We start from the raw sequence: 26,347 nt of genomic DNA, 5'->3' as shown, positions 1-26,347 counted from the left end.
TAATTGGCCTGAGGTGTTACCTGGAGTATTATGGGCTTATCGTACAACGACCAAAACATGCACTGGAGAAACACCATTTTCAATGGTTTATGGTGCGGAAGCCTTAATTCCAGTTGAAATAGGTGAGCCAAGCACACGGTACGATCAAGCAACGGAGGAATCTAATGATGAAGAAATGCGGTTCAACCTTGATTTACTTGAAGGAAGAAGAGAAGCTGCATTGATAAGGATGGCAGCACAAAAGCAAGTAATTGAACGATATTACAATAGGAAAGAACGCCTTAGATTTTTCAAAATTGGGGACTTCGTGCTTAAAAAGGTGTTCCAATCTGCAAAGGCTGCTAACTCAGGAAAGCTAAGTCTAACATGGGAAGGACCGTACAAAGTCCGTAACATTGCGGGAAAAGGAGCATACCAGTTGGAGACAATGGACGTCAAAGTTTTACCCTCACATTGGAATGCCGTCCATTTAAAAAGATATTACTTCTGAGAAAGTACCCACGGTCAGGTATCACCATGTTAAAATTTCTCTTGAATTATTAATGTTTTACTAACGATTTTAGATGCTAGGCAAAAAACCCTAACTCGTGCCAAATGATGAGTCACAACCTGCAAGGCAAAATGGAGTATTCTTAAATTCCTAGCCCAGGGTTACAATTAATCTGATGGAAATACACACGAGTTAGGCAGTCTTCATCTATAATCGCACCGTCGAGTCCCGTATATCTTTCTGTTTCAGGAAAAGGGCCAAAGTAAAAGAAATAAACAAGTGCTCAAGGCTTCATACTTCACCGCTCAAACACTTGGGGGACTACATATTGTACACAGATATGTATAGAGAAACAGATACGAATATCGAACAAAAGTCGGCCACAAAGAGACAAGTGTTGAGTAAAAGTTACGAAGTCTTCAGCATTCATGAGAATAACAGAGTCATCTCTCAAAACTCATAAACAAAGTCACCTCTCAAACCCTTCTTAATATATAAAGATAGGGTCATGACTATGTACTAAAACAGGTTATGAAGAAAAACCTTGTTTATTCTATGTTATGTACAAATCTGTTACACAAAAAACAGTTACGAGAAATTTGTAGATGTACTGTAATACATGTAATAGTTAAACACTTGTTAAAGTTTATTAATAAGAACTTGCCAAAGTTGTTACATACAAAACATGTGTATTCCTATTTCTTTCATCGTATTATAACATCATTATGAAGTTGAGACGTCTTCTTCATTAAGTATCGATAAAATAAAAGGGCCCTCTTTTATAAGACTCATGTTTATAATCCATGAGAAGAATCATAAAGCATTTTAAAAAAATAAAAATGCTAAGCTATTCTATAAGTCCTAGATAAATGGGCAAGAATAAAATATAGGGAAGTACCAATAAAAACTTCTTAATATAAAAGACTAAGTACAAACTTAGTTAGCAAAATATTTGTTTTTTACAAATGCCCTATTATGATAACTGGGGACTTCGTCAAAAGATCCCTTATAGTTGCCAAGGGATAACACCACCAAGTAATAAAAACAAAAACAACAATTTCATTTTCAGCTAGTCACTGAAGGGTTTGGAACATCAGGAGTTTCACCCTCGGGAGCAGGAATTGCAACCCCAATTGCTGCAGTAGCCACTTCTTCATTTAAAAGCTCTTCCGTTCCAGGAGCTTCAAGTACAGGAGAATGAGTATCAGTAGATTGTTGACTTTTCTCGATAGTATCTACGACTTTGGCCAGTTCAGACTGCAAGTCAAAGCCTTCCTGAGCAGCTTCCATCAAAGCATCACGACAAGATTTTAAGAAAGCCCAACTCACCTCTATGTTGAAGTTCTCCTCCAGAAGTCCATATTCCTTTTCCCACATAGCAAGATCGTTTTTCAAGACTTGGTGCTCAGCTAAATGGGAATCAAGGGAAGCTTCAAGAGAGGCATGAGAACTCTTCAAAGCATGAATCTCGTCAGAGGAGGTCTGTAAGTCAGCTTGAGCTTGAGTCAAGCTTTGCACTAACTCTCCTGCATACTCTTCTTTCTTAGCCAAAAGTGCCTTAAGCTCCCTAACTTCTTCACTAGCCTTTGATAATTGTTCTGACAAAGAGCATTCCAAAAGCTCTTTGTCTCTTTTAAATTGGCTTGAAGAAGCCTTGGCAGTTGCCAGTTCAGAAGTCAAACCACGGTTTTGCTGCTCCAGGAGGTTTTTATTTTCTTGCAACTCCTCTATGGTCCCTTGAGAATTCTCAAACTGTTCTTTCCAATTGGCTGCTTCAAGCTGGGCTCCCCTGGCTATTTCTTCGGCCTCATGGACAGTTTTTTCAAACTCACGGGCTTTTCTTTCCAGAAGGGAAATTCTTCCCATTAATTCTGTACCAATGAGGTTAGCCTACAGAGACAACTCATAGAAATAAGGGATTGAAGATAATAAAAAAAACTTGTTGGTAAGAAGAGGAAAAATACCTTTAAAGTAGAATGAACTATGTCATTCATCAGAGTCAAGCAACTATGGCTCTCCATCTTCTTCTTCTCAATATCTCCAATTAGGGGCTCGAGCCAAACATTGGCTCTACCAGTCTTTCTCAAGAAGCTATGGTTGGCAGGAACTTCAAGAGTAACACTTCTCATAGTCATACTTCCACTGCTAGAACCCGTCTCTGTATGATGAACAGAGGGAAGAGGAGCAATGGAAGGAATGGAAGGAGAAGATGTAGAAATAGGAATGGAAGGAGAAGATGTAGAAACCAACGCAAGAACGGAAGAAAGTGCAGTAGAAACTGCCAAGGGAACGGACATAGGAGCGGTAGAAACTGGCAAAAGAACGGAAGTCATCAAAACTGGTAAAGAAATACTTACGGTTGGCAGTGGAATGGAGGAAATAGGAACGAATGAGGAAAGAGGAGCTTCATCAAAAACAGGGCCGAGCTCGCCACTCTTGAAACCACTATAAAAAAGATGTTGAATTGACTCATTACTATCTCTTGGTTTGGTGTCCGCGTCAGAATGAATCAAAACAGGCTCGGTGGTTGAGGTTCGAGCAGGAGTGTCTTCAATTTCATCATCAATGATTATTCGCCTCCTGACCCTTGGCCTGGTAATTAGGGAGATACCCTCCTCTTCCTCAAAACTTTCTTTTATAGCTTTCCTTTTTGGCAGCAAGGCTCGAGCCTTATCCAAATCAAGAGCAGCATTAGTAGACATGTGAATGGCCATATCTACTTCAGCCGTCATTCCTCTAACGCCAAATCCTGATTAAAGGAAGGATATACATGATCAAAATTGAGGAAAAAATGCTTAACATGTAAAAAAAACATATAAAAGGGGCATACCATGTGTTTTCACCTTCCAGCCATGTAAGGAAGAAATCGATTTCCAAGTTCTTTGCTCCCTAGAAGCAATCTTCAAAATTGAGTTTACCCAACAACGGAAGTTGGGAATAGGTTCCACATCTCCCATGGCTGCTATAAAAAACCAAGAAGAGACGAGGTTAAAAACAAATTTCTTTTGAAATTCTCAAGAGTAGGTACGGTAAGTAAAAGGAAACCTACGTGCAAAATTCCACTTCTCAGGGAAGGGAGTATTTGTTTCGCCAATCAAGTCCACCGTACGAACAACAACGTAATGGATATACCATCCACGATCTTTGTCATCTTCAGGATTTACCAGAACTTTTTTGCTCCTTGCAGTTAAGGTAAAAACCCCATGGCGTATTAAGTTAGTGTGGTATAAATGAATGAGGTGAGAGAAGGTGAAATTGACATTGGCTTTGGAAGATAAGTATCTCAAACAAGCCACTGTTCTCCACACTAGGGGACCGATTTGGGCCAAACAAATTGTAAAGAAACGGCAAAAATCAAGAATAACTGGGTCAATCGGAGGATTAAAACCTTAAGTGAAGGGGTAAGTATAAACAAAAGAATACCTATTCTAAAGGAGGAAATTCTCTGATTTGGGGAAGGAATTAACATTCGAAGACTATCCTTCCAGTTACAATCTCTTCTTATGGTAGGGATTGTAAGCTCGGTTACTATTGTAGGATAAGTATAGGCTTTTTCCAAATTTGCAATTTGCTTTTGAAGAGACGTTTTGTCACTTTCAAAAGACAAATCGCTGGGAACTATCTCATCAACTAAGGGTTCTTGAGAAGAATCAAGAATTTCTTTCTAGAAGAGGGGGCCTTTGGGATAGAACTCTTTGAAGAAGAACCAGAGGAGCCGCCTCGAGTAGATTCTAACCTTGTTCGAAGCCTACCTCCTCCGCCTCTTCTGTGTCTAACAGGGGCGTTGGGGAATTGGTCTAGAATCGGAACTTTTTTACGGTTAGGGTTTAAAGATGACATTGTTAGGAAGGATAAGTCGAAATAAATTAGAAATAAAGAAGAAAATGTTTGCTGAAGATTTGTGAAGTAAACAAAGGAAGAAAAAGTTATGTATATAATGGGAACCATCAAACTTAGAAGTGTAATGATGGAAAGCTTATAATAAAGGCAACTATCACTTCGTGAATAGTGAAAATGAAGAAGTCTTGAAAAAGGGTGTAAATAGCAGAATCAATCAGAAAATGACACATGGGCAGAACATTAAATGGAAAAGACGACTGAGGCGTTAATACTGTCATAAGCAATAATTGTGGCGAAAATTCCTTTTTTTATGAAGATCCACTTCCCAATTATTTAATTGATAAATAAATGGAAAGTAGGGGGACTATCTGTATTGGGAAAAAACTGAGTTTATATTAAAGATGACGTGACATGACACATGGTTTGGTTAAATGGTCAAAGCGCAACAATTGACTAAGAGGAACGGATGGAGACAGCCACGGAAAGAGGAATTTAAATAGGCTCGAGACGAAGTGCAGATACGAGTCTCGTAGCAATTCAAGTCATTTAAAGCCAACGGATTAGAAGGCATTAAAGACAAAGATCTGATGACAGAAAGGAGTCCAAATTCATTATTAAATACCTGATACGTTAGAAAATTGGTATTTAATAGGAATGATTGTATAACGGCTTATTTAATATCATTTATTACTCATAATTATATCATTAAAGCTGAGGCTTCATTCCTTTACCTAGAATTACCTATAAAAGGAAGAAGTATCATCATTTGTAAGGACACAGAATACTATTGGGAACTTATTGAAATACAAACTATTTGCTGCTTTACCATCATTCTCAAAAGTATTTTATTTTCGTCTCCTGATTATCAGTAACCCGAATTTCTTTTTTGCTTTGACCAAAGACTCAGATTTTTGGTTAAACAGTATCCACCGTCAACCACTCATTTCTCGTCAGAATACCACTCCTCAACCACCTTCTCAAACCAAAACTCAGACCTAGAATTCACCCTCCGCAACATCACCCCTTTCGGATTCACCGTCCGCCGGCGATCCACGGGCGATACTCTCTTTGACACATCGCCGGAGCACCAACACCCCGACAGTACATTCCTCATATTCAAAGACCAGTACATACAAATCTCCTCCTCGTTACCACCCATCAGAGCCAACCTTTACGGCCTCGGAGAGCACATAAAAAAGTTCGTTTAAGCTCACACACAACCAGACGCTGACTCTGTGGAATGCTGACATTGGAGGCTCCAACGTGGACCTTAATCTCTATGGGTCACATCCTTTTTACATGGACGTCCGATCGTCGGCTCCATCGAATGAAACGGTCGCCGGAGTTAGTCGTGGGGTTTTCCTTCTTTTCTTTTTTCTTTTTCCTTCAACACTTTCGTTTTTTGCTCTAATTTAATTATATACACTGACAATGTAGTTCAAACCCGTTGTAATATGTTACTGACCATATTTTCTGGATTAACAACCACCTACACTGTAACCACTTATGGTAATTAGCTTTTAAACAATATTAGATTAAAGATTATCAATTTGAGTGCAGTGCACGTCATAGGTTCGATAAAAACCTAATATTTAAGTGGAGAAAGCTAAGGTAGAGGGGATGCCCATTATATACTGAGCTTCGAACCGTGCATCATTAGCCCTCGAAGATTTCTTGGTTATTGTGTTAGGAAAAAACTGAATTTACATTGAAGGTGACGTGGCATGACACGTGGACTGGTTAAATGGTCAAAATATGATGATCAGTTAAGAGGCACAAGTGACAACAGATAGGGGAAAAAGAAAGCAACATAGGTGTGGACCGTTACTAAAATAGGTACGAGTCTCGTACCTATTCAAGTCATTTAAAGACGGAAGATCGGAAGAAGTTGAAGATACGAATCGGATGACGTAAAAGAGTCTAAATACAACATTAAATAGAAATGATTGTGTAACGTTTCTTTTAATGTCATTTATTGCTCATAATTGTCTCATTAAGACAAAAGCATTACATCTTCTCCTAGAATCAACTATAAAAGGAGAAGGACTCAACATCTGTAGGGACATGAAATACTATTGAGATCTTACTGAAATACAAAATTATTTACTGTTTTACCATCATTCTCAAAAACATTTTATTTTCGTCTCCTGATTATCAGTAACCTGAATTTCTTTTTAAGCCTTGACCAAAGACTCAGATTTTTGGTTAAACAAATTGGTTCCGTTACCGGAAATCTGATAATCTTTTCTTTTAAGCTATATCTTGTCCATTGTTATCACCATGTCAAATAACAACACCGACAATAACAGTAATAATACATTGGGAAACCATGAAAATCAAATCCATCAAAATCAAGGTGACGTGGTTCCCTCCCCTCCAGATTCACCAAGCCAATCTCGTGAAGGCACTCCTGTTACTGAATCCCGTGTTGATAAACAAGAACAATCTGAACACTTTGAAGGAGGTACAAATGAAGCTTTACAAAAGCTAATTGATGCACAGGTCGGCAAAGCTCTTCAGGCTCTAGTTAGCCGATTGCCTGCTGCACTACCCACACCAACTCCTAATAATAATACATTGGAGAATCCCCGTTCTGGTCTTGTTAATTTTAGAAATGGAGGAACCACCAGTGAACCACAGGAAGAGGGACCAGGTAATTCAAATAATTCCTATTTGCAAAATTTAGTACTAACCTTGCAGAAACAGATTAAGGAACAAAATGAGCATATTGAGCAAATCCCTGGAGTTCCACCTGTAATAAAAGGAGTAGACATGGACAAATACTCACAACAACCTTGGAAGCCAACTGCTTCTCCCCTTCCAATTCCGAAAAAGTTCAAAATGACTGACATCCCGAAATATGATGGTATTACAGACCCACGTGACCACGTGACTGTATTTACAACAGGTGTGAAAGACAACGACTTAACCAAACAAGAAATTGAATCAGTACTGGTCAAGAAATTTGGAGAAACACTGACCAAGGGTGTGTCACACCTCCTTTTTCCGCCCCGTGAGGGGTGAAGGAGTTTTTCCAATTAAAGGACAATCGAAACAGGATTTATTTATTTATTTATTTCAGAGTTGCTACTGGGGAGATTTAGGGTGTCCCAAGTCACCAATTTAATCCCGAATCGAGGAAAAGAATGACTCCATATTACAGTCTGCGAACCAAAAATCCGGATAAGGAATTCTGTTAACCCGGGAGAAGGTGTTAGGCATTCCCGAGTTCCGTGGTTCTAGCACGGTCGCTCAACTGTCATATTCGGCTTGATTATCTGATTTAATACATATTGAACCTATGTGCGAATTTTAACTTTTAACCGCTTTTGTAATTATTATTATTTTTATCAAGAATTGCAACATCGTAGAAAACACATCTCGAACCACGTCACATCAATGCACCCATGGTTGTTGGCATATTTCAACTCTGTTGAGATTTGGATTTGGGTCACATAAATGTGCACCCGAGTTTAAGAAGCTAACATTATTAAATATGCGCCTAAAGCGACTAGCGTATCATTATTTTGGGTAGGGCCGTGAAATTTGCTAAACGGCCCATCCCGGAATCTAAGCAATTTTAAAGCAAATATTTACTGAGGGCCCCGTAATTTTGTATTTTTATTCGGCGAGGCTCATCTCATTCTTCTTATTATTTTTTAAAGGAATTTGCAACGTCATGGACACGCATCTCGAACCACGTCACAGTCGATATACCCGTGATTAGAGACACATTTCGACTCCGCTGAGATTTGGATTTGGGTCACATAAATGTGCACCCGAGTTTAAGAATGTAATTTAATTAAATCGCATCTAAAGAGTATAACGCATTATTATTTTGGGTAAGTCCGTGGAGTTCGCTAAGCGGCCTATCCCGAGTTCTAAGTAATTAACACGTACATTTTTGTGAGGGCCCAGTAATCTGTGCGTTTTATTTGGCGAGGCTCGTCTCATTTTTATTTAAAAGGATAAACCTACAGTGACTACATTTTTTCTATTAAGTTCGTCTCTAAAATAAAAGAAACTCTCAATTAATTACATGCTGAAAAAGACGTAGCTTATTAGTTATTAGTTTACGGCTAATGCAAATGACACATTGCAATTGAGTTTGTACAAAGAGAGATTGCTTTCGTTCTATATTTTATTATTTAATAAAACTAGAACATGAGATTGACACACAATAATATCAAAACAAATTAACTATTCTTTGATTAATTTAAACTAACATTATTAGATGAAAGAGTTATTATACATATGCAACCCCATTACTCATTAATCAATTAACTACATTTTTATACAAAGAAAAAAATTCCATTCAAACCCAAGTCTAAATAGGAGGAATTCAATAGGAACAAAGCCTGGTCAATATTTCATTTTTCGCCTCAAGCCAAGAGTGTACAAATGTGTGCCTGAAAATGGCAATACAAGAAGAAGAGAAGTAGGAGTCAGCAACAGTAATAACACAGCAATGCAACAGCAACCCCACAGCAGCAATCCGAACCAGATTCAAGACCCAGAAAACTTTGAAGAAATTCAAGCAAGCTCGATGGAACAAACCCAAAAGTATATAAACAAACTAAACAGCAACAAATCACGCGTGTATTAAACCCGAAACTAAACTCGTTTCTCACTTTATTTTTTGTTTTCTCTTTTTCAATTCTACCACACTCTTTTCAGATTTTCAGAATGTATTCCTCTCTCCAAATTAGTCCTCAAAAATCTTTCAAGTTCAAGTCTAAGTTCTCTAAGTTCAAGTTTCAAGTTTTTTTTTCTCTCAAGTCTTAAAGCTGTCTTTAAAATGTGTCAAATGACTCTATATATAACAAGACTCTTGTCTTGAATCCCCAACCCGAAATATTCCCCCAATTGCATGCTTTGTCCCCACTAATTAATGTTTTCCTTATTTTAAACCCTTGTCCCCCATGCTTAACATAAATAATTACATTATTCCCACTCCACTACATTATGTCTTGTCCCCCATTATATTAAACAATTATATCAACCCCACCCCATCACATCTTGTCCCCCATGCTTAACATAAAGAATTACATTATTCCCCCACTAATTTATGTCTTGTCCCCCATTATATTAAACAATTATATCAAATGTTCAATTCCGAAAATACCCCTCCGACCTTACTGAAACTACCGAACTACCCCATCAGCTATAACCAATTCACCTAATCAATTTCAACCAAAATACAACAAATATAACCAATTTCTAAACAAATTCAAACAACAAATCACATGAACACAGATGAATCATACAGCTTCAAATTAATGGGAATAAATTAACCATATTGGGAACCAATCCTGGTTAACTTAGACAAAAAATGGATGAGCAAGGAAACAACAATATTAACAACAAAAATAAACTGGAACAACATGAATCATAATTAACGGAAACGAAATGCAAACTGAAATCATATGATGAACAACAAAAACAAGAATTATTTTGACTGAACAATTTTTTAACAACACTCCTACTTTTAGATTTAGCAAAAATAACAACTGATCATAACAAGCAAATAGATTCACATCACTAGACTTTAATAAACAGTTTGAACTTCAAATTAAATCTAACAACATCATAACAAAGATGAATGATTCAAACTAAAATAAACACTCGACATTATGAACACACTTGAAAAATTCAAAAGCAACAAACTTAAAAATACATGAACACAAATTTCCTCCAATATAAACAAAGAACCTGGGTTCGAATGGCAACCTCGACGTGCTGTGTATGAACTGTTTCAACAAACCCCGACCAAAGCTCAAACAAACGAGATGGTTGAGTCTCGTCGTTGAACCAAATGCTCGACGAGGCAACATGGAAGGTGAGACGTTTGGGCTGTTCATGGGTTCGAAAGAGATGGTGGTGGAGGGCAGTCGTTCATGGCGGACGAAGCTGTGGCAGTGGTCGTTTGTGGCTGGTCGTTGTTCGTCGAGGAAGTAGGAGGTAGCAGCGACGAGCTGGGATGGTTGTTGGCGGAGCTGCTTGGACGTAGCAGAAGACGCAGCGACGCAACAGAAGCGACTGTTTCAGGTGGTCGTCCGATATGGTGAGGAGGGGATACTGTCGAGGCCAATGAAGAAGATGAAGGAGTAGCCATGGCTGCCATGGGAGCTCGAGATTGAGCTTGACGACGAGGAAGATGAAGGCAGAAGCAGCTGGGTCTGTTTGGATGTAGCAGAAGCAACAAAAGCGTAGCAGCCATGGGAGCTTGACGAGCTCGTCAATGGCGGATGTTATTCATCGATGAAGACGAAGCTTGGGGCAGCAGCTAGTCGAAGAAGAAGATGCACAGTAATGGGGTTCATTTGCTCTTTAATGGAGGACGAGGGAGGGGCTGTTTGGAGTGAGCAGCCATGGATGGGCTTGGAAGCTTGGAGAAGAAGAGGGAAAGAGAGAGGGGGGCGGATGAGTTTTTTTAGGGTTTTTTCTTGTTTTGTTTTTGTGAAATGTAAGATAGGGAGATGGGGTGTTGGGTATTTGTGTTATGGGGCGGACTGGGTCGACCCGGTTTGAAGTGGACCGGGTCATGGGGAAGGTTGGGTATTTTTTTGGGCTGTGGTTTGAATTTGAAGAAGAGCCCAATTCCTATTTTCTTTATATTTTTGCTCTCTTTTCTTCTTTTATTTTTTCTAAAACTAAATTCTAAAAATCCTTAAATTAAGTTATAAAAGCGCAAATTAACTCCCAATAACAATTAACGCACAATTAAGTAATAATTAAGCATAAAATTGTACATTTGGACATTAAATGTTAAAAATGCAAAAATGCCTATTTTTGTAATTTTCAATTTTTGTAAAACAAACTTAACTACTAACAATTGTATAATTAAATCCTACATGAAAAATGCGACATATTTTTGTATTTTTTTTATTAATTTAACAAATAAACATGCACAGACAAATACAAATAATTATCCAAAAATGTCACAAAAATTCTCAAAATTGCACACCAAGGAAAATCATTTTATTTTAAATTTTTTTTGGGAGTAATTCTTTCATAGGGCAAAAATCAGTGCTTACAGGGTGCATTAACTTGGTATTCTCTTTTAACTGAAAATTCTATAAATTCTTTTGCTGAGCTTGCAGATTCTTTTATTAAAGCACATTCGGGAGCACAAAAGGTTGAGAAAAGAATGGAAGATATTTTCAAAATCAAACAAGGGGATTCAGAGTTGCTTAGAGATTTTGTTTATAGATTCTAGTGTGAAAGAATGACTCTACCCCGTGTGCCTGACAACTGGGATACAATAGCCTTTGCGAGTAATTTAAATGACAAAAGTTCTGAAGCCACGGGACGACTCAAAGAAAGCCTTCGAGAATTTCCTGCAACCACGTGGAATGATGTTTACAACCGGTATAGTACGAAGCTGCGAATTGAAGAAGATACCGTACCTAAGTTTCATCATGAAGAAAGGGGTGGTTCCAGAAGATCAGAAACCGAAAAAAGATCAGGTAAAAACAGGTACGATCCATATATGGGACCTGCAGGAAAAGACCCACAGTCAAAACAAGATAGCTAGCAATATGATCAAAAATCGAGGAACAGGGACTCTGGTTCTTCTTCGAAATTCAGGAATGATCGGAACAAACAAGAGTCACGAGATGATGACAGAAGTTTAAAGGCATGATTCGGCGGATATAATTTTAATGTCTCTACCTCCGAGCTCGTGGCTGTTTTGAGAAGCATGGGAGATAAGGTACGGTGGCCAAAAGAGATGCGGTCAAATCCAAATAGACGCAATCCAGATCATTGGTGCGAATTCCACAATGATCACGGGCACAAAACTTCAGAATGTAGATTCTTGCAGAGTGAAGTGGATCATCTATTGAAGCAAGGGTACCTCACTGAGTTATTTAGTGAAAAAGGAAAACAAGCCTATATGAAAAATAGGCAAGAGCCACCAAAGCCTCCTTCACCCAAGAGAACAGTGAATGTGATAAGTGGGGGAGAAGATATTCACGGCATAACCTACACAGCCTCCAACAGTGTTTCTAAGGTAACAATTACACACGGGAAATGGGTGCGGCAGGTTTTAGAAAATGAAAGTATTTCGTTCGATGATGCATATACCAAAGGAGCGATAACTCCACATAATGATGCTCTGGTAATATCTTTACTTGTACATGATACTAATGTAAGATGAGTTTTGATTGATCCAGGGAGTTCAGTAAATATTATACTATTAAGGGTATTACGTGAAATGCAAGCTGAAGATAAAATGATACCCAAGACGCACACCTTGTCAGGCTTCGACAATTCAAGTGTGGTAACAAAAGGAGAGGTAATTCTAACAACTTTTGCTACAGGTGTTGTTAAAGAAACTAAATTTCAGGTAGTTGATAAAGCAATGGCCTACAATATGATCATGGGGAGACCATGGATACATGATATGGATGCTGCCCATCAACTCTACATCAAGTTTTTTAAATTCCCATCACCATGGGGAATTTGCCAAATTCATGGGGATCAGCAGACAGCTAGAAGTATCGACGCTGTAACAGGAATGAGCACCGTAAATAAAGAAAAATAGCAATTACAGGAAGCTGTTGAAGGTGTAAAAGATCAAACTTCAGTTGAACAAGAAAAGACAGATTTGGACTCGAGGCCTGATACAATTCAGGAACCTGAAGAAAATGAAAGCATCAAAACAACAATTGAAGAGCTCGAGGTAGTTATATTATTTGAGTAATGGCCTAAACGGAAGGTTTATGTCGGAGCCAATTTAAGCTCAGACATGCGAGGTATGATAATTGAATTTTTAAAAGCTAACGTAGATTGCTTTGCTTGGTCCCACGCTGATATGACAGGGATACCACCGGATGTGATGACTCGCAAACTCAATGAGGACCCTTCTTTCACACCAATAAAGCAAAAGAAAAGAAAGCAAGGTACTTTCAAGAACCAGGTGATTCAGGATGAGGTCCAAATTTTATGAAAAATTGGGTCGATCCGCGAGGTAAAGTATCCTAATTGGTTAGCTAACACGGTGGTCGTACCCAAGAAAATGGTAAGTGGCGCGTTTGTGTGGATTATACCGATCTAAACAAAGCCTGTCCAAAAGATTCTTTTCTTTTACCACATATAGACCAACTAATTGATGCAACCACAGGTCATGAACTTTTAAGCTTTTTAGATGCATATTCGGGATATAATCAAATTAAAATGGATCCTAGTGATGAAGAAAAAACTTCTTTCATCACAGACAGGGGGACTTACTGTTATAAAGTAATGCCCTTTGGTCTCAAAAATGTTGGGGCAACCTATCAAAGATTGGTCACCAAAATGTTCCAAGAACATTTAGGGAAGACAATGGAGGTATATATAGACGATATGCTCGTCAAAACCCAGCAGTCTCATGATCATATTTCTCATCTATCTGTTACATTTGATATTTTGCGAAAATTTAATATGAAACTCAACCCAGAAAAATGTGCATTTGGAGTTGCATCAGGTAAGTTTTTGGGTTTTCTTGTTTCTAACCGTGGTATTGAGGTAAATCCTTCTCAGATCAAAGCAATAGAAGAAATCCCTGATATCCTTACTAATAAAAAGGAAGTCCAAAGATTAACGGGAAGAATTGCAGCTTTGGGGAGATTTATTTCCAAATCCTCAGAAAAGTGTTTTAAGTTTTTCTCTGCACTCAAAAAACAAGATCATTTTGAATGGAATGAAGATTGTCAAAACCACCGTTATTGGAAAAACCAAAGGTGGGGGAAAAACTTCTCATCTATCTGGCTGTATCTGAAGTTGCGGTAAGTGCTGTTTTAGTCCGAGAGGACCAAGGTAAACAATCTCCTATTTATTATATAAGTAAGTCCTTATTAGATGCTGAGACACGATACCCACAGCTAGAAAAGTTAGCATTAGCTTTGATCATGGCATCTAGAAAATTAAGACCTTATTTTCAATGTCATCCCATTATTGTAGTTACTGCTTTTCCGCTTCGAAATATTTTGCATAAACACGAACTTTCAGGAAGATTAGCAAAATGGGCTATAGAACTAAGTGAATACGAAATCATTTATCAACCCAGGACCGCTATAAAATCTCAAGTACTAGCTGATTTCGTGGCTGATTTTAGTCAAGGGATGCATTTAGAAGCAGAAAAAGAATTACAAGTTTTTAATGGTGCAAACCCGGGGACTTGGGTTTTATTCACTGATGGTTCATCTAATGTAAAAGGGGAAGGCCTAGGGATAGTCCTCGTACCACCTACGGGTGAGACTATTAGACAGGCTATAAAATGTCACTCTATAACTAACAATGAAGCAGAGTATGAGGCTGTAATTGCAGGTCTAGAATTGGCACGAGAACTCGGCATAACACAGATTATAATCAAGAGTGATTCTCAACTCGTGATCAATCAAATGCTGGGGACTTATACTGCCAGGGAGACGCGAATGCAAGAATACCTCGCAAAGGTACGAGAGTTAATAAAGCAATTCCAAACTTGGAAACTACTGCAGATCCCAAGAGATGAGAATGTAGAGGCAGATGCTTTGGCTAATCTTGCATCTGCAGCAGACGTAGCAAACGATACAAATGCTTTAGTCATACAATTATTTCATTCCGTTCTCGAACCTGATAAAAACGAGGTAAATTTTAATCATTTAACATGGGATTGGAGAAATGAATTTGTTGCCTTTTTACAGCACGGTACCGTGCCTAATGACAAAGGAAAGGCTCACGCGCTTCGCAGAAAAGCTGCTCGATATTGTTTATATCAAGGAAATCTTTATCGAAAGATGTTCGGTTGACCACTAGCAAGGTGTCTCGGACCCTCTCAAACAGAATATGTGATGTGAGAAGTGAACGAAGGACATTGTGAAAATCACGCAGGGGGGAGGTCACTGGTAAGCACATTAATTCGCGCAGGATATTATTGGCCTAAGATGGAAGAAGAGGCAAACAATTTCATGTCCAAATGTGATAAATGTCAAAGATACGATAATAATATGCACATACCAGCTGAGTTACTATACCTTGTTATAGCCCCATGGCCCTTTATGAAATGGGGAATGGATATCGTAGGTCCACTTCCACAAGCAAAAGGTCAGGTAAAGTTTCTACTTGTACTCACAGATTATTTCACTAAATGGGTCAAAGCAGGAGCATTTAAACAAGTACGAGAGAAGGAAGTTAAAAACTTTATATGATGAAATATAATATGCCGCTTTAGAGCACCAAAGGAGATTGTGTGTGACAATAGACCACAATTCATAGGAGCTCAAATCACAGAATTTCTTCGAAGTTGGAAGATTAAAAGGATAACGTCTATGCCATAGCATCCAGTTGGTAATGGACAAGCGGAATCCACTAACAAAGTTATTATCAACAACTTGAAGAAGAGGTTACAGGATTCAAAAGGTAATTGGCCTGAGGGGTTACCTGGAGTATTATGGGCTTATCGTACAACGACAAAAACAAGCACCGGAGAAACACCATTTTCAATGGTTTATAGTGCGGAATCTTTAATTCCAGTTGAAATAGGTGAACCAAGCACACGGTACGATTGGGCAACAGAGGAATCTAATGATGAAGAAATGCGGGTCAACCTTGATTTGCTTGAAGGAAGAAGAGAAGCTGCATTGATAAGAATGGCAGCACAAAAGCAAGTAATTGAACGATATTACAATAGGAAAGCACGCCTCAGATTTTTCAAAATTGGGGACTTCGTGCTTAAGAAGGTGTTCCAATCTGCAAAGGCTGCTAATTCAGGAAAGCTAAGTCCAACGTGGGAAGGACCATACAAAGTTCGTGATATTGCGGGAAAAGGAGCATACGAGTTGGAGACAATGGACGACAAAGTTTTACCCTCATATTGGTATGCCGTCCATTTAAAGAGATATTACTTCTGAGAAAGTACCCAGGGTCACGTATCGCCATGTTAAAATTTTTCTTTTGAATTATTAATGTTTTACTAACGATTTTAGATGCTAGGCAAAAACCGTAACTCGTGCCAAATGATGAGTCACAACCTGCAAGGCAAAATAGAGTATTCTAAAATTCCCAGCCCAGGGTTACAATTAATCTGATGGAAATACACACGAGTTAGGTAGTCTTCATCTATAATCGCACCTCCGAGTCCCGTATATTTTTCTATTTCAGGAAAAGGGCCAAATTGAAAGAAATAAACAAGTGCTCGAGGCTTCATACTTCACCGCTCAAACACTTGGGGGACTACATATTATACACAGATATGTGTAGAAAAATAGATACAAATATCGAACAAAAGTCGGCCACAAAGAGACAAGTGTTGAGAAAAAGTTATGAAGTCTTCAACATTCAACAGAGTCATCTCTCAAACTCATAAATGAAGTCACCTCTCAAACCCTTCCTAATATATAAAGATAGGGTCATGACTATGTACTGAAATAGGTTATGAAGAAAAACCTTGTATATTTTATGTTATGTACAAATCTATACAAGAAAAACAGTTACGAGAAAGTTGTAGATGTATTTTAATACATGTAATAGTCAAAAACTTGTTAAAGTTCATGAATAAAAACTTGCCAAAGTTGTTTCATACAAAACATGTGTATTCCTATTTCTTTTATCGTATTATAACACCATTATGAAGTTGAGACGTCTTTTTCATTAAGTGTCGATAAAATAAAAGGACCCTCTTTTATAAGCCTCATGTTGATAATCCATGAGAAGAATCATAAAGCATTTTAAAAGGATAAAAATGCTAAGCTATTCTATAAGTCCTAGATAAATAGGCAAGAATAAAATATACAGAAGTACCGAATAAAACTTCTTAATATAAAAGACTAAGTACAAACTTAGTCAGCAAAATATTTGTTTTTTACAAATGCCCCATTATGATAACTGGGGACTTCATCAAAAGATCCCTTAAAGTTGCCAAGGGATAACACCACCAATTAATAAAAACAAAAACAAAAACAGCAGTAAAGTTTGAAATACATTCAACTAGTCACTGAAGGGGTTGGAACATCAGAAGTTGCAATTTCATTTCAGGGGCTATCACAAGCACGGTAACAACTTCTGAGGGAGCAGTAATAGGAGCAATTTCAATTGGGCTTGGAATGTTAAAATCACCGAGGGAAGCAAGAGTCACGGGAGCTTCAGCTTCCATGGACTGTGACATAGAAGTTTCACCCTCGGGAGCCGGAATTGCAACTCCCATTGCCGCAGTAGCCACTTCTTCATTTAAAAGCTCTTCCGTTCCAGAAGCGTCAAGTGCAGGAGAAGGAGTATCAACAGGTTGTTGACTTTTCTCGATAGTGTCTAAGACTTTGGCTAATTCAGATTGCAAATCAAAGCTTTCCTGAGCAGCTTCCATCAAAGCATCACGACGAAATTTCAGGAAAGCCCAACTTACCTCTATGTTGAAGTTCTCCTCCAGAAGTCCATACTCCCTTTCCCACATAGCAAAATCGTTCTTCAATATTTGGTGTTCAGCTAAATGGGAATCAAGGGAAGCTTCAAGGGAGGCATGAGAACTCTTCAAAGCTCGAATCTCGTCAGAGGAGGTCTGTAAGTCAGCTTGAGCTTGAGTCAAGCTTTGCACTAATTCTCCTGCATACTCTTCTTTCTTGGATAAAAGTGCCTTAAGCTCCCTGACTTCTTCACTAGCCTTTGATAATTGTTCTGACAATGAGCTCTCCAAAAGCTCTTTATCTCTTTTAAATTAGCTTGAAGAAGCCTTGGCAGTTGCTAGTTCAGAAGTCAAACCACGCTTTTGCTGCTCCAGGAGATTTCTACTTTCTTGCAACTCCTCTATGGTCCCCTGAGCATTCTCAAACAGTTCTTTCCAATTAGCTGCTTTAAGCTGGGCTCCCCTGGCTATTTCCTCGTCCTCATGGATAGATTTTTCAGACTCACGGGTTTTCTTTCCAGAAGGGAAATTCTTCCCATCAATTCTGTACCAATGAGGTTAGCCTACAGAGACAACTCATAGAAATAAGGATTTGTAGATTAAAAACAAAAAACTTGTTGGTAAAGGAAAAATACCTTCAAAGTAGAATGAACTATGTCATTCATTAGAGTCAGGCAGCTGTGGCTCTCCATCTTCTTCTTCTCAATATCTACGATTAGAGGCTCGAGCCAAACATCAGCTCTACCAGTCTTTCTCAAAAGGCTATGGTTGGCAGGAACTTCAAGAGTAACACTTCTCATAGCCATGATTCCACTGCTAGAACCCGCCTCTGTATGCTGAACAAAGGGAGGATGAGCAATGGAAGGAGGAGTAGTAGAAAAGGTAAACACAGCAGCAGGAGTGATATGAGTCAAAGTAGGGATGAAAGGAGAAGATGTAGATACCAACACAGGAACGGAAGCAGGTGCAGTTGAAAACGGCAAAGGAACGGAAGTCCTCAAAGCTGGTAAAGAAATACTGTCGGTTGGCAAATGAATGGAGGAAATAGGAAAGAATGAGGAGACATGAGCTTCATCAAAAACAGGGCCGAGCTCGCCACTCTCAAAACCACTATCAAAAAGACGCCGAGTTGATTCATTAGTATCTCTTGGCACGCTGTCCTCGTCAGAATGAATCAAAACAGGCTCGGTGGATGAGGTTTGAGCAGGGGTATTTTCAATTTCATCACTATTAATGACTCGTCTCCTAACTCTTGGCCTGACAATTAAAGAGGTATCTTCCTCTTCCTCATTCTCAGAACTTGCTCCTATAGCTTTCCTTTTGGGAAGCGAAGCTCGAGCCTTGTTCAAATCAAGTGCAGCATTAGCAGACATGCGAATGGCCATAGCTACATCAGCTGCCATTCCTCTAACACCAAATCCTGATTAAAAGAAGGATACATAATCAACATTGAGAAAAAGGTGCTTAACATGTAAAAAGAAAAAAACGTGTAAAAAGGGACATACCATGTGTTTTCACCTTCCAGCCATGTAAAGAAGAAATTGATTTCGAAGTTCTTTGATCCTTAGGAGCAATCTTCAAAATTGAATCTACCCAACCACAAAAGTCATGAATAAGTTCCACATCTCCCATGGTTGCTACAAAAAAACAAAAAGAGACGAAGTTAGAAAAAGAATTGAAATTCTCAAAAATAGGTGCGATAAATAAAAGGAAACTTACGTGCAAAATTCCACTTCTCAGGGAAGGGAATATTTGTTTCACCAAGCAAGTCCACCGTACGTACAACAACGTAACGGGTATACCATCCACGATCTCTGTCATCTTCAGGGCTTACCAAAATCTTTTTGCTTCTTGCAGTTAAGGTAAAAACCCCATGGTGCATTAAATTGGGATGGTATAAATGAATAAGGTGAGAGAAGCTGAAGTTGACATTGGCTTTGGCAGATAAGTATCTCATACAAGCCACTTCTCTCCACACTAGGGGACCGACTTGGGCCAAACAGATTTTAAATAAACGACAAAAGTCAATAATGACTGGGTCAACCGGAGGATTAAAACCCAAAGTAAAGGGGTAAGTATAAACAAAAGAGTAACCACTTCTAAAGGAAGAAATTCTTTGATTTGGGGAAGGAATTGACATCCGAAGACTATTGCTCCAGTTACAATCCCTTATGATGGTAGGAATTGTAAGCTCGGTCACTAATGAAGGATAAGTATCAGCTTTTTCTAAATTTACAATTTGATTTTGAAGAGACGTTCTATCTCTCCCAAAAGACAAATCACTGAGAACAATTTCATCGACTAAAGGTTCTTGAGAAGAATCAAGGATTTCTTTACCTTTAGAAGAAGGGGTCTTCGGAATAGAACTCCCGATACTAGAAGAAGAAGAAGCAGGACCAGATAAACCATCACGAGCGGACCCTAGGCCCAAGCTCCGAAGCCTACTTCATCTGCCTCTCCTATGTCTTACGGGAGCATTGGGGAACTGATCAAGAATTGGAACTTTTCTAGGGTTAGGGTTTGGAGATGACATTGTTGAAGAAGGATGTACTAAAGGGGAGAGAAAATACAAGTAAGTATGAAATTGCTTGTTGAAGATCTATGAAGAAGAAGGTAAACGAAAGAGGGTTAAAAAAGCTTATAATGACAACCGTCAAACTTAGGAGTGCAATGATGGAAAGCCTATAATAAAGGCAACTATCATTTCGTGAATAGTGTGAATGAAGAAGTCTCGAAAAAGGGTGTAGAATTGCAGAACCAATCAGAAAGTGACACGTATGTAAAGCATTAAATAGAAGGAACAATTGAAACGTCACTATTGTCATAATATTAATTACGACAAAAATTCCCTTTTTATGAAGATCCACTTCCCAATTATTTAATTGATAAATAAATGGAAAGTGGGGGGACTATCTGTATTGGGAAAAAACTGAATTTACATTGAAGGTGACGTGACATGACACGTGGACTGGTCAAATGGTCAAAACATGATGATCAGTTAAGAGGCACGAGTGACAACAGATAGGGGGAAAAGAAAGCAACATAGGTGTGGACCGTTACTAAAATAGGTACGAGTCTCGTACCTATTCAAGTCATTTAAAGACCGAAGATCGGAAGAAGTTGAAGATACGAATCTGATGACGTAAAAGAGTCTAAACACATCATTAAATATCAAATACGTTAGAATATTTGAATTAAATAGAAATGATTGTGTAACGTTTCTTTTAATGTCATTTATTGCCCATAATTGCCCCATTAAGACAAAGACATTACATCTTCTCCTAGAATCAACTATAAAAGAAGAAGGACTCAACATTTGTAGGAACACAAAATACTATTGAGATCTTACTGAAATACAAAATTATTTACTGCTTTACCATCATTCTCAAAAATATTTTATTTTCGTCTCCTGATTATCAGTAACCCGAATTTCTTTTTAAGCTTTGGCCAAAGACTCAGATGTTTGGTTAAACAGTTATTAAAATGAAATTTTTTCAATGCCGAGTGTATAAATGTTAAACTCTTGAATATCTAAGTCTTACTTTAAACCAGCTGTATTAAATGAGTGAACATACCCTAGTTAGTACAACCTACCTTGAGAGGAACCTAAGACATACAGGCGGAGAAAGGCATTGAATAGAGCTCAAACTATGACCTATGAGCTTATCTTATTTAGGTTGCATTACTCAATACTCAGTCTAGGTAACCTGTCACAAGTTCTTAGGGTGGATAGCGGAGGATCATTTTCTTGTAAGAGGGAGATAGTAATATTACTATATTAATTAAAGGGAAATTGTTCACTATAAATTGCCTCATTCTCAGAGACGGCCTTGCTTTTAACATTGTGCTGAACTTTTCATGTGAAAAGGTCATTAAGAAGAAATTTAGGAATGCAAAATTCCTCAATCCCTATCAGTCCAATACTGGTTGAAGTTGAAGTTTGTGATCCATTAACAAAGATTTGCTTACTTACAAGCTCTTTCTGTTAGATGCTCAGCTTCAACCTTCATACACTTGCAAATACTCTCACGTGTTTCAAAGTAATTGTTTGTGGATATAGGTTTTCACCAATATCGGTGGGGTTACAATAACATTGATGATGTTGAACTGGTAGTGGATATAGTTATGCAAAGGCTGGGATCCCCCTGGAGGTTATGTGGAGTGATATTGATTACATGGATGGTTTTAAGGACTTCACACTCGATCCAATTAATTTCCCAATGGATCATGTGAGTTTTTTTCTCAAGAAGCTTCATCAGAATGATCAGAAGTACGTTCTAATAGTAGATCCAGGTATCTTCTCACCGTCATCAAGTCTAACAATTTCCCATTGACATCTTACTCTCTAAATTCTCTTATTTATGTAGCTAAATTAGGTTAGATTATGACTCCTTATCATTGTGAAAGAAGTCGTGTTATTTTGTTCTTCTTTCTTCTTACTGCAGGAATTAGTATCAACAACACATATAACACCTATAAGAGAGGCATGGAAGAAGATGTCTTCATAAAACACGATAATATGCCCTATCAAGGGGTTGTTTGGCCAGGGAACATTTACTATCCTGATTTTCTAAATTCAGCTACTGGAATATTTTGGAGAAAAGAAATTGAGAATTTCAACAATCTAGTACCTTTTGATGGTCTGTGGCTTGCATGAATGAACTATCTAATTTCATAACTTCCCTTCCTACACCATCAGCAACCTTTGACGACCCTCCCTATAAGATAAACAACTCTGGCGATCACTTGCCTATCAATCATAGAATAGTTCCAGCCACTTCAACACATTTTGAAAATACTATGGAGTATGATGTCCATAACCTTAATGGATAACTAGAATCCAGAGCTACTTATAACACTTTGGTTAATGCCACTGGTAAACGATCATTCATTCTTGCAAGATCAACTTTTCTTGGCTCTGGCAGATATACGTCACATTGGACCGGAGATAATGCTGCTACCTGAAATGATTTGGCATACTCCATTCCTACTATCTTAAGTTTTGGACTATACGGAATTCCAATGGTTGGAGCAGATATATGTGGTTTTTCATGGAACACTACTGAAGAGCTTTGTCACTGCTGGATTCATGTACATTCATGTTTGGAACTTTGTCTACAAACTTTGCTTCTCTCGCAAGCTAGAACTTTAGGCCAATTGTAGAGGTCATCCTAGATTCTTTTTTTTTTTTTTTTTTTGGGGGGGGGGGGGGGGGGAATGAGATTGGCAACCTGGTAAAATCTTGAGAATTGTGTAAAAATATTTTGGTAATTTGGTTGAACTGCTTCTACGCCAATTTTGCCTTGAATTCTAAGTAGATTGAGAAAGATTAGTTTTGTGAAGCTTGGAGCATTTTATCCATTTGCAAGAGACCACTCTGCTAATGACACTACCCGCCAGGAGATCTATATTTGGGAGTTAGTTGCTGAAGCAGCCAAGAAAGTCCTTGGGCTCCGATATCAGTTACTTTCATACTTTTACATACTGATGTATGAGGCACATACAAAAGGGACTCCCATTGCACGGCCCCTTTTCTTCTCTTTCCCTCAAGACACCAACACATATGATATTAGCACACAGTTCCTTCTTGGTAAAGGTGTCATGATCTCACCTGTACTTAAGCAAGAAGCAACCTCAGTTGAGGCATATTTCCTTGTTGGAAACTGGTTTGACCTCCTCAATTAGTCTCGTTTCGTGAGTTTTAATCAAGAAAAATTTATGACACTTGATGCACCACCGGATCATATAAATGTACACATTCGTGAATGGAACATATTGGCCATGCAAGGGGAAGCAATAACAACACAACGTGCTAAGAGGACTGCATTCAAGCTCCTTGTCGTGCTTAGCAGTAGCGGAAACAACACTAGAGAACTATTTGGTGAGGATGATGATGAGATGCAGATGGGAAGAGAAGGAGGGAGGTGGACATTAGTCAGGTTTAACAGCAACTTCATCGGCAATAAGATTGTGTTAAATCAAAGGTTGGTAATGGAGGATACGCGATGGATCAAGGATTGGTCCTTGAAAAGATGACATTATTAGGATTGAAAAATGTGAGAGGATTGAAGGGCTATGAGCTTGTTGGTTGCATGGGATCAGACCGGCAAGGGAACACAAGAATGACGAAAAATATTGAACCGAGTGGACAGTTTGTTACTATGGAAATCTCAGGGATTTCAATATTGGCTGGAAAGGAGTTCAAATTAGAGCTATACGTTAGTAGTTAATAGAGGACTCAAAGTTAGATATAGTGACATAGTGCAAAGACTTTTTTGCACTATCAATGTAGCTTAATTAAGTTATGATAATATGTTACTATTACTATTTTACCAAGTTATCAATTAAATGTTTATCATAAAAATTTACTTATAATTATCTTATAAGTGATATGATTATGTAAATACTTTCTAAACAATCAGACCAATGATCACCCATGACTTATGTGACACACTAGTGCCATAAACGCATTTGGTGGTCTTATTGGCGCATATGTTGGTGGGGTCTTCATGAAAATACACTCTACCCCCAACTTTTCAACATCATTGTGCTAGCTTGTTTTATAAAACTTCAACTCTCTAACAACATATTCTTTAGGTCTTATTGGCGCATACCATGATACTCAGCCACGACTGGTGTAAGCATGAGGATGATAGATATTTATATAACTATTGTCTATTAAAAAGTTTAACTCTAGTGTAATTTGTAAATGAATTTTGTGAATATGTAATTATCTTAGCTGTAGTGACAGTGATTCTATTTAGTTTTGCCATGGATAGCATTGAATTGTTTCAGGCTATATCAGATTTATGAATTGGCTAAGCAACAGTTTGTCTTTTGAAAATGGAAAGAAATCCTTCATTTCTTTGATTGTTGCCCAAGCTTAGTTTTGGAGTAATTGACAATGTTTATATTGATTGTTGTTCTGGTCCTTCATTTGACTTAGAATGATAAAGAACATCAGACCACACTAACTCTTCACTGAACTAAATGAAATAGAAAAGCCTAACAAAACTCCAAGATTATAATTGTAAACAAAATTTTATATTGTTTTTAAACCAAAAACGAAGTTAAATTTATATATTGATGTTCAAATTTTCAATATAATGAACTAAACACCCGATTAAAACAAGAATATATTACTAATCTTTGTGTAATTTATTTCTATACCAAACAACTTATGGCACCAAAATATTTGTCACCTTTTGATCACTAAATATAAATGTGAAGAGCTTTGAGAGAGTTAAGGCAACATATTGTATAGGGTAAAATACGCTATGCCATGTGACCGTCTAAAAAAAGGGATAATGTGGAACCTAAGACCTGAAAGCAACTGTTCCATTTGCCACCGGGGAGAATAATGCTCATAAGCATGTAATAAATACTTCTCATCCGGCAGCATTTAATAAAAAATATTCCATGGTATTACGATTGCCCGTTACAAAAAACTTGGAATTTATGCTCGCCGTAACATCTTCATCAATGACCCTCGTAATTAACATTAAAGAGGGGCATAATCCTAGGACCTCCTTCCCTAGACGTAGCTATAAATAATGATGTGATGACCCAAAAGGTCTTCACTTGTTTTAGAAATGAATCTCGTGTTTCGAGGCTGTCACGACCCAAATTTTCCACCCTCGGGAGTCGTGATGGTGCCTACTCGTAGAAACTAGGCAAGCCGCAAAGTATAGAAATTCTAACTCTTTCACTTTAATCCTTTTTAACAATTTGAATTAGCAGGTAACCAACATTTAGATATAAACGATAAATGAAATCAAGCGGAAGACTTAATCTAATAAAATAACCAAAACCAGTACAATAATGACAAAATACCTCTCTACCCGAAATCCGGTGTCACAATATTCACAAACAGTCTAAGAGTACGACATACAATTGTCTGAAAGAAATACAAGTTGCCTCGAAATCTAATGGAAACAGAGTACAAAATAAAGTAGAAGATAACGCCGAGCCTGCGGACGCTTGCAGGACTACCTCGGGATCTCTGACTGGATTGAAGGCAGGCTCCCCAAGTGCTACTGTCCAAAAGCTACTCCAGAATCTGCACATAGTGCAGAGTGTAGCATCAACACAACCGACCCCATGTGCTGGTAAGTACCTGGCCTAACCCGGGCGAGGTAGTGACGAGGCTAGGACCAGACTCCATATAAACATGTGCAGTTATATAACATACAACGGACAATAAACAGGAATAAACAATAAACATGGGAGGGGGTACATGCTACGGGGGAAATACCAACTCCAGCAGACACTTAAGAGAAATATGAGAGAACAAGCCAAGATCTACAACAACAAGACAGTAATAACACTGTTGCGGTGCGCAACCCGATCCATATCATTCAACACTGTTGCGGCATGCAACCCGATATATTTATATCACTATTGCGGCGTGCAACCTGATCCAATATAACATTTGTTGCGGCGTGCAACCCGATCCACATATAACATTTGTTGCGTCGTGCAACCCGATCCACATATAACATTGTTGCGGCGTGCAACCTGATCCACATATAACATTTTTGCGGCGTGCAACCCAATCCACATATAACATTGTTGCGGCGTGCAACCTGATCCACATATATTTATATACCTTTAACAACAGCCATACCAAGAGTCTCGGCAAGGGATCGACAATAAAC

General features: G+C 38.2%; 1 protein-coding gene across 1 annotated transcript; it reads left to right on the top strand.

The window, feature by feature from the left end:
- The first annotated feature begins 21,865 nt into the window (after positions 1 to 21,865).
- Positions 21,866 to 23,375, top strand: LOC104231672 (alpha-glucosidase-like). Its single transcript, XM_070165826.1, has 4 exons — positions 21,866 to 21,983; positions 22,136 to 22,317; positions 22,726 to 22,781; positions 23,009 to 23,375. Exons 1-4 carry the CDS (start codon positions 21,866 to 21,868, stop codon positions 23,373 to 23,375), a joined length of 723 nt encoding a protein of 240 aa, XP_070021927.1.
- The last annotated feature ends 2,972 nt before the right edge of the window (positions 23,376 to 26,347 follow it).

Source organism: Nicotiana sylvestris, chromosome 2, assembly GCF_000393655.2.
Source record: "Nicotiana sylvestris chromosome 2, ASM39365v2, whole genome shotgun sequence".
In the NCBI taxonomy this organism is placed as follows: Eukaryota; Viridiplantae; Streptophyta; class Magnoliopsida; order Solanales; family Solanaceae; genus Nicotiana; species Nicotiana sylvestris.
The sequence above is the reverse complement of the archived record's forward strand: the minus strand, read 5'-3'. Positions and strand labels throughout refer to the sequence as shown.